At 35.7% G+C, this 10,177-nt stretch overlaps 1 protein-coding gene and 1 pseudogene across 1 annotated transcript in view; both read right to left on the bottom strand.

Annotated features, from left to right (window-relative positions):
• The window catches only part of MORC1 (MORC family CW-type zinc finger 1), a 157,153-nt gene that overhangs the window by 20,579 nt on the left and 126,397 nt on the right, over positions 1-10,177 (bottom strand). Inside the window, exons 24-27 of the mRNA XM_011355579.2 lie at positions 6,086-6,155; positions 3,919-3,985; positions 771-779; positions 296-442 (exon numbers count right to left, since the gene is read on the bottom strand). Of these exons, the coding sequence (XP_011353881.1) occupies positions 296-442; positions 771-779; positions 3,919-3,985; positions 6,086-6,155 (293 nt within the window). The remainder of the gene's footprint in view (positions 1-295; positions 443-770; positions 780-3,918; positions 3,986-6,085; positions 6,156-10,177) is intronic.
• LOC111736526 lies at positions 2,574-2,692 on the bottom strand (annotated as a pseudogene).

The raw sequence follows: 10,177 nt of genomic DNA, 5'->3' as shown, positions 1-10,177 counted from the left end.
AGGAATTAGTTCAGTAAGGCAAATTCAGTAAGAATGCTTTATCACATTCAAGAGAGGACTAACGTCCACCATATTGCCATGTAACAATAGGCAGTTAGCAACGCAGTTCTATTTTGAGGGACATTTAACTCATGGTTTATCTGAATCTGTTTAGTTAGAAAACAAGTCATAAAGTAATTCTATTGAATTTTCTCATTAACATTACCCCTTAAGAAAGGAAAAAAAAAAAATTAGGAGTTATTACTGTTTAGAAAGTTCAAAAGAGATGTGGAAATATGTTAGTAAATATCTTTACCATAAATTAGATGTCAGTTTTCTTACTGTTTCCTTGACAGATGTGCTTTGAGAAGAATTTGTCAGCAAAGAAGGAACTTTAGACTCCCCATTCACAGAAAGTCTGGCTTTGTGTCCAAAACTTGTATTTAAATCTTCCATCGGCACACTGGACCAAAAAAAACAAACAAAAAATAAACAAAAAAAACCAAGCCGAGCTTTCTAATTTCAAAGTAGGAATCACATTAGATACTAATAAATTCATAAACATCAATATATGGCAAGTGAAATGTTAATACACAACAAATGAAAGGACATAAATGTAATGCTGAAAATTGTCATTTATATAGTCATAGAAAATCAATTCTCAAGTAGAAGAATTACTATTTACTCCTGATAAATCTTGTTTCAAGGGTTTTGGGTGGTCACAATTAAAGAGAATTGGTGGTGATTTATTCTTAATAAGAGTAGTCATATACCATTTGTCTCTTATTTGCTTAAAGAGGCTTTTAAGCTAAAGTTGTATTTTAGCTTGGGAGAAGTTTTGTGTAGAAATAAAAAAGGGACAAAGTCAGTCAAAGAAATATTTCATCAAATCTGGAGGAAGAAGAGTGTTCCAGGTGAACTGTAATGATCCTGGGATAGAAACAAGATAGGGCTGTTCAAAGGAGAGTGAGAAGGCCAGAGCTGTTAAGGCTGAGTGCACAGGAAGAAGAGGTGAGAAAGTGCACAGGAAGAAGAGAGAGAGAAAGGTGAGAGGCCAGCAGTCACGGCCATGGAGCAGGAACTGGAGCTTATTCTAAGCAGAGCAGGCACTGCCCTGGGAGGGTTTCTTGCATGCAAGTGAGGTGATCTGATACGTTTCAAAAGGATAACTGGCTACAGCAAAAAGAATAATTCACAATGTGGATGCATAAAGTAATGTTGTATGTTCATAAAATCCATAGCTTTCAGTATGGCGGGAACAAGAAAGTTTAAGAGAACTCGGGGCCGTGCAGTATGGGAGACAAAGCTGGGGAGGCAGGTATGGGTCAGATCATGCAGGGCTGTCTGTCAAGGAACCGGAGACTTTTGTAATCCATTCATGCTAATGTCCATAAATTAAGGTGACAGCTATGGGGAGTTTTATATGTTTATACTGTAAGGGCCTTTTAAAAATTGGATAATAGTTTATGAGAAATGAAATGTGCTTCTACTGTCAACAATTCTTTAGCATTAATGATACTAATTTCAGCTGATATTTAAGATTAAGAATATTACAATGCACCAAAAAAAATTTACAATGCTTAATTGTCTGCTAAACAATATTTGCACAATGTCTTAATGCCCATTAACAGTAATATCCTTTATGCTGAAATTTTATTAAAAAATCTTTTTAAAATATTTTTTACCATTTTTAGGATGCTGCAAATTTATGCTGGTGTTTGGGGTTAGAGGGCAAAATGCACTACATCAGAGCAAGAGATTTCTCTCTGAACTTGTTTCTTTTTCTGCCAAATAATAAGTGCCTATCTCATAGAGCTGTGTTGAGGATTAGAAAACATATGCAAAGAATTTACCTCAATGCCTACTGTTAGTAAGTGCTCAGTAAATAGTACCTAATTATTAATGCCATTATTATTATCTTTATCATCTCTTCCCTTAAGATTGTTTTAATTGGGTCATAGTTCTAAAATTCTTATTGCATTTATGATTCAAAGTTGTTTTTTTTTTAAAACACAACCCTATTAAAACCTAAAAATAATAAGTAAAATAACATACACACACACACCCACAAAATATGTTTTAGTTCTTGGATGAATGTTCAATTTTAACTCAAATCTTAATAAATAACTCTAGGTTAAAGTATTGTCCATAAAATGGCATAGAAACAGCACTGGGGGAAAAAATTCATCATTTATTCAATCAACAAATATTATGTAGTGCCAACTCTGAGTCAGATGATATTCTAGACTCTAAGGACACACAGAGGTGAGCAAGTTAGCCCCTACTCTCACAGAACAAGTTAGCATCTATTGAAAAAAATATATAGAAAATAAGGAAGCTAGAATGTAAAACATTAAAACAAACAAATGACAATGAAATGCTTTAAAACAGTAATAAGTGCTCTAGAAAAAATAAAAGAGAATTATATGCTTTTACAGTGCACTTTGTTAGAAGTGGGGTGGGCTATTTTATTTTATTTATTTATTTTATTTATTATTTATTATTTATTTTTTAGGCAAGGCAACCCTTGGTTTACCTCACAGATTGCAAGGACCTTGTCAGCTTACAATCCCTTTATTTTTTTTTATTTTTTACGCCTACAGCACCTTGTCTTCCTAGGTGGTCTCCCATCCAAGTACTAACCAGGCCCGACTCTGCTTAGTTTCCGAGATCAGACGGGATCAGGCTTGTTCAGGGTAGCATAACTGTAGATGGGGTGGGCTATTTAAGATGGAGTGCTTAGGAAAGAACTCTCAGAGACTTGGAGTTATGAAGATTATGTGCGATGGAAGATAGATATTCAGATAGACAATTCTACTTGACTGTGAAGCATTGCTCACCATTGTGTATCAGAACACAGTTGCTATTTAACAAATAATTATTGAAGTTGAATGAGTTATGATGCAGTATTATCATTGCAACAGAGGCTATGTGAATACTTGAACTTGCCTGTGGTAGAGTCAAAGGGACTCCAAAGGAGAGAACACATGAACTGAGACTTGAATGAAAGGTAACAGACTGGTGTATGAGTTTTGGAGGGCATTCAAACAAAGAAAGTAGGGTAGACAAAAAATGGAAATATGTGATAAAACAGAACTAAAAGCAATTTACAAACTCTGGGAAGCAAAGCGGGGGCTAAAGAGAGAGGCAGGAGTGAAGGGGACTTGTGTGCCATGCTAAGGAGTTTGAAACTTATCTGAAAAGTGATGGGGCTATGAAAGGCTTAGAGCAGAAGAGTGGTGATCGGCTTTGAGTGTTAAGAGTGCCTATTCTGTCAGCAAGTGCAAGGACATAAAAGCTCCTCTCTGTTTTTTCTTGCAGTTAATTCACTGTGCTCCTATGCCAAAAGAGCAGAAGACTTGGATTCAGAGACACTGGGTCTGAATGTCTGAGAAACAGCTTAAATAGGTTTGTAGTAGAGTGAGGGTAAGAGTTTGCTTCCTTGAAAACATTCTTTTCATTCTATTGGGTACCTAAAATATTCAGCTAATTTTATTTTAAAAGTCACAAAAGCCTCATGTCAAGAAAATTCTAGCATACAATGATTATTATAATTATATATGTGTATGACAATAAGATAATGAGGCACACAAAAAAACCGGTTCATGATTTCATAGTCATCCTTATATATGCGACACTTTCTGTTCTTTGACTACATTACAATAATTTGAATTGGGTGCTTGCTGTGAGTAGGAAGTTAAGCCTATTCCATTTCATTATTCCCAAATCCTCACAAAAGAAAATGAAAAGGTTTGGGGAAAAGGTAAGAAATCCAGTGTATTTTATTCTTCCTTGTCTCCTTTGTAAAATTTGGTCCCATTCTTAATTGCCTTCACTTGTTGCTATTATTTTCTTTCTTCTTGTATTTAAACATTGATAATTACTTTTCAACAGTATAATTTCACTCACTTGGATTTTGGGTAATTATAGTCCACTCACCTTTCCCGGTTAAGTAATGAAGAGTGTCTTTTTATTTCTGCAGCATCACTGCACGGCTCCTGTTTTTCTTCAAAAGAATGTAGACAAAATGAAGACAATCATTTTTGATGATCACACAATAAAGTGAACTGAAAGAAGTGTTAGCAATTCACTTATCGCTTGTATATAATTTAGCTTGTATTCAAACATCCTTTTGTAAAACTGCACCAGCACGTTCTCAAGGCAATTTATAATAACCTTTTAATAAAATGTATATAGTGTATATAATAATCCAAAAGCCTCTGTAAATTTTTTGGAATTTCTTTTTAATGATGCTTATTATCTGCTATTATTGTGTGCTGGGTGACTTGATTGGGACTGATTCCCTTCTCTCACTAGCCTCTGCCCAGACAACAACCTGTCTTCCTTCCAGTATCCTACTCTATTCTGTTTTGGGTTCAGGTTCAAAGTCATCGACAGATGCCAATCAGAAATGTGTGTCCAGGAGAGTCTTACTTTAAAGCAGGAAGAAACTTAGAGTCATCTAGTAGGTCTTCTCACTTGGAAAACCTCAGAATTGTAGGTTTGGAGCAGCAGTTAGTGATTTGTTTACAGCCCACAGAGAAACAGAAATGCTTTGATCCTCTTGGATTGGTTTTAAGAGTGGGGACAGTATAAGCGATAAGTCAATGTGTACTTCTTCCATTTAGCTCTAGAATTATTTGTGATATCTGTTCAAATAGCTTGTAACCCCTTGCCAACAAGTTTAGGACCATTGAAGGCCAAGTGGAAAAAGACAAGGAACAATGAAAGTTTTAGATGGTGGATAAATGGCTGAGGATCTGTCTGACTCTTTTAAGGAAATATAAAAGAGAATACAGACAGAGAGGTTTTCCAAGCACATTGCAGGCACTGTTAGTTTTGCTCACTGACCTGCAAAGTGAAATTTTTTAACCAAACACCCAACTAATCCATAATTATAGTCATTTGAAAATATTTCACAATTTGTTCTTTCAAAACCCAGGATGAGTATTTAAAATTAAATATTAATTTTGGGATCAAAATTGTACTAACAATTTTTCCATTATAATTTGGAAACCCAACAGGCACATACTTAAAGGCATGGTAATAATTTGAAACTTCTGTGAAAGACTGGCTTTAAAATCAAGAAATCCTTACAAAAGAAATCCTGGTTGTGAAATTGCAAATTATTTTAATTAAGATGAAAAAGAAAAAGTGTGATTTCTTAGGGACCTCGCAAGTGAGTTCAAATATAAAGATGTGAATGACTAGCTGATTCAGTTACCTAAGCAACAAATTATGAAGGAAGGGAGAGCTTACAACCAAAAGTGAATGCAAAATGACGGCATGGATCAATACAAAAAGGATTATGAAAAATGGAGCCAAAATGAGCTGAGACTTGCTAATGAGACTAATAAAGGCTTTAAAACTTATTTTAGAGTAAGAAGATGCCAACAAAAATAATGGACTTACTGTTTAGGTCCAGTGGTATAAAATTAAAACAAGAGAATGGTATAATAATGATAATACATAATAAAATAATTATAGAAATAATAATGAATGGATACTGGGTAAATAAGGTTTTCTAAGTCCAGTCTGTTTCCAGCTTCTCTATCCAGGGAAACTGTTTTTGGATTGAATAAGATGGCAACTTTGTTTTTAAAAAAGTTCAAGTTTCTCACCTGAGACAAATTACAACCCAAGGACATGAAGAAACTGATAAATATATTTGTTGAACTACTTTTAGTGATCTCGGAGGAATCATGAAAAGTGGGAAAAAGACTAAATGATTGAAAACAGGGGAATGTCATTATAATTTTCAAAATAGATTCTGAAAATTATAGACCTGATCAACGCTCAACAAATTTCTAAATAGAATTCAATGCAGAGGGTGACATAAGTTCACTGTTGGGAATTTCAGGCACTGTGGCAGTGTTAGGAGCACTATTCTCAGGTAAGAGGTATCTCTCTGTCCCTTCGGAACATGTGAAGTTGGTGCTCTCTACCCTCTCTGATCCTCTCACTTCTGGAATAGCACTTTTTTTTTTTTTTTTTAATCCAAGCTGCTGCCAGTCTTCTGATTTATAACCCACATAAGATATGTCATATAGTCATATTGAAAACAACTCAAACGTTATAGCTAATCTAGGTAAACTTTGTTTTTTACCTTTTTTCATAAGAGAAACTTCCTTTTTTTCTTGTTTCAGTGAAACGTCAGTGTCACTTTGATCTAAAACCTGAAAAACAAGCTCTTTATTTAAAGCTGTACAAAAACACAGGACATATTAAGGGGTACAAGAACGACATTGAACTGTAGTGTCCATATCAGAGAAGAGACTGCAGTGTTGCCAGAAGTACAGTTTTATGTGCATGTTATTAAAGAAAACAATGTTGTAAAACACGATACTGGCATGCATCTCAAGGATGATTGCATTATAATTGTCATATTCACTTCCATCCTTTCTTTAAAGGGATTTTTTTTTTTTTTACATTTCTACTAATCTTTGTACAGATATTTTGTTAAATCCGTATCTTCATGTATGTAACAAGGACTCCAACAAATAAACCAAGTATCTGATTCACCTGGAGCAATCAAGAAGTCTCTGCTGTTTTGAGGAGGCTTACCACACCCCTGGTTGCTACAGAGCAGACAGACACAGCGTATAAGCTCAACAGCAGTGCAATGAAAACCTTGGGGAAGCTGGGGCCTGGGACTTGAGGCCCCAGTGCATGATGCGGAAGAAGATGGGGAGGGAGAGCATGCCTGCAATGTTGAAGAAAGGGACACCTTGTCCTTTTTAAATAGGAAATCTGTCTAAAAAGGTTTACAGAACCTTAATGTGTTAAATGCAGGGGCCATTGGGGACAGTATAAGCTGTTGGTGGCACCTGACAGTGAGAATATGAGTGTGTGTGGTATCAGGGAGGAAGCTACAGGGGGATTGGGAGAGTGGAGTGTGCCATTAGAAGCCGGGTCATCACTTTAGGAATCCTGCTAAAACCCAGTTTTTATGGCTCACACAAAACAAATTTATATTTTGGGAATGTATTTCCTTAGATGAGAGAAGGAGAATGGGGGGAATGGGAGGGAGGGGAAGGAGGGGGGAAGGAGAGAGATAGAGGTAGAGATATTATATCCTTCAGGAAAACAGATCAAGAATGCTCTCTATATTATGTACTTTGTAAATTTGTGGGAAGGTGGAGAAATAGACAGCAGAAAAGGAAAATGGGGAAGGTGGGTAAGGCAAAAGCTCCTGCCTCCTTCTTGATCTGAAGGCCCCTGAACACGCACTAAGACACAACCGTGTTCCCCACTTCTACTACCTGGTGGAAGGCATGCTGCTGTTAGTTTTCTGGAGCTTACCCAATGTGTATGTATTCATCTTTCACGCCCCCTCTATCCTGCTAACAAACATGGGAGGGAGAGGCTATCAACACTCCTTTGCTCCCCTTCCAGGAAACACAGGCATTTGAAACTGTTATCAGGAAGCAGGTTACATGGGCACACATGTAGCCTAGCAACAAAAGAATTGTGAGGCTGTCCAACATTGCTGTATTCTACCTAAATCAAGAGGGGGAAAAAAAGCCTTGTAGGTAGAGAAAAATAAATAAAACTGAGTCTCAGCTACTTTTGCCCATTTTAAAATATTTTTGTACTTACACTGTAAATAAAGTCATTCATGCTCTAGGAAGTAAATGAAATGTACATTTTTTTTAAAAGTTCATTTTTGCAAAATCTTAAATTGTATGCCTTATTTATTTCTAATATATTATAAAATTTAAAAGTTCTTATGATGTGCTGATATGTAAAGAAAATTCACATACTTTAAGTGTCTCTAACTTTGAACTAAATATATTTTTGACCAGTTTATAAGCAGTATAGACTGTTTCTCACAAAAGTTAACAGGAACCACAGGATAAGCTTACAAGAGGAATTGTATAATGCCTGATGTTTTAACCACTTTGCTATAATCTGTGATGATCCTGCTCAGGATGTGTTCATTTTCTTTGGTGAAAATCTTACCTATGATGAAAATCAGACAAGAGGGAAGTACCCAAGATTAATAAAAATGATAGCACTCCCAGCAGGGAACCTTTTTGCTAGTGGTGTTAACAACATAGTCTCATGAAATTATTTTTGCATTTTATTGTTTAGGTCCCTGCTCTGAGCTGTTTCCATAAGTATCAGCTAGGTCCCCTCACTCCAAAAATGTTACTTATACAAAGCTTTACCATCGCTATTGCAAGAGAAATTTCCTCTTTTTCCTTTCTTGTATTTTCTTAATTCTTTGGCATAGAAATGTTCAAAAGATTTTGGATAAACAATTCACAGCCTACACTATATCATTTTAAACAACACCATGTAAATACCTGAATTCACAGGATGCTCTCTTCTATTATAATGTACTTGTAGCTTTGAGGGTCTAAATTTTTTCAAGCTGAGGCAAGAGACAATCAGTTGTCTTTTAAATGACACTATTTGTATATTTTGATACTACTTACAAAGCTTTCTTACATATATTACTTCATTTCATTATAAAAATGTTCTCTAGTCACTTAGACTTAACTGTGTTTCATACTCTGCTGTTTGGGGATATCTTTTTCCTAAGATTTTACCTCAGTCACAAAACAGTTAACACCTCTCACACAGTAAATAAGATTATAATTAAGTCTTAACATGGGGTTTTCAATATCGTAATTAAAATTATGTTAACAATGAACAGAGTGGGATTTGTCTGTTCTCCAAGAGATGCAATGGAACAGCATAATACCATATACTCAGTTTTGTAAAGCATCTATTTAAGAGGCTAAATAAGTTAGAGAAAGGAAACATACCACAGTTGGCTATGTAACATTTATCTAATTCAACTGTTGTTAAGGAAGCTGAAGAACCAGCTGGTATCACTTTACTTGGTTTCGTCTATTTCTTTGCTCCCTCAAAGTCCACCCAAAGCATCTATTATTATCAAGAATCCATGAAGGCTACCAGACCAGTAAATGCCTTCCTGCCAAACTCAAAGGCCCTTTCTGATTTCATTTTTCCATAGTTAACATTATGTTCTAGGCTCCTCCCTTTCATTGATTAATTTATTCAATAAAATTGATTCCCAGGATGGGCCACCCATTGTTATGGTGAAGAGAAAAAGTCCTGCCTTTAAATGCTTATTTCCTAGTGAGGAGAAAAAGATAGGAAATCAATAAAAAGGCAGATATGTAATATAATATCAGGTAATGTAAGTTCTGTGAAGAAAAATAACACAGGTAAGAGAAAGTTATGACATAAGTTCCTGCGTAACTGAGCCTAGTTGCCTCTTTGGGCCTTACTGTTCTCACCACATAACCTACATTTCTCTCTCTAGACACTTTTGCACAAACATCCAGGCACCCTCCTCTCTCAAGGTCTTGACTTGTTTGCTGTTGATTTGTTCTCCCAATATTTTTTCTAGTCTTTCCCCAAACATCCCCTCAGTCAGGCCTCCCTTGCCCACTCTATACAAAATTAAACCTCACCCTCACCACACCCAACACTGACACTTCCTATATGCTTACTCTGCTTTATTTTGCTCCTTAGTATTTACCATTATCTACCAAGTAACTCATTTTACTTACTTATCTTGTCTATTGTCTGATTCTCCAACTAGAATGGAAGCACCATGAGTACTGTCTATTTTTTTTCATGCTCAATCCCCACTGTCTAGGACAGTAACTGACATTTAATGTACCTTAGAATTTTTTTAAAAAGTGGTTTCTCTTCTTTCCAGCACTGCTCCATTAACACAACATTTCCATATCACAAAGAGTTAATTCTTTAGACAAAATCTCTATGATTGAGTGTTCCTTCTAAAACGTTCCTAAAGCTCCTGACTGTTTACTACCTCAAGTACAAATTCTTATCTGGCTTTCAAAGATCTTCTCAGTGTTATTCTAAGTTATCTGGATGTAACTCCCCACCACCACCACCACGCCCCCCCCAGACCAGGGTCAGTCTCTACCTCTCCCTTTTCTTCCACAATCAATTTCACTCTCTGAAGTTGCATTCTTTACTCCCATCTCCTGGCCCACTCAATAAAGGCTGAAGTTGTTCTCTTTAGAATTATAGAAGGTGGTTTAAAATTTTTTTCATAACACAAAAAAAATTTTCATTCTGTCATATTATCATCCCATTAACTCTCATAACAACCTTGAAAGTGGGTAATATTATTCCCATTTTATAGATTAAAAAACAGAAGATCTAAAGTTGATACATGCACCAAAAAGAA

Source organism: Pteropus vampyrus, unplaced genomic scaffold (assembly GCF_000151845.1).
Source record: "Pteropus vampyrus isolate Shadow unplaced genomic scaffold, Pvam_2.0 Scaffold1, whole genome shotgun sequence".
NCBI classification, from domain to species: Eukaryota; Metazoa; Chordata; class Mammalia; order Chiroptera; family Pteropodidae; genus Pteropus; species Pteropus vampyrus.
The sequence above is the reverse complement of the archived record's forward strand: the minus strand, read 5'-3'. Positions and strand labels throughout refer to the sequence as shown.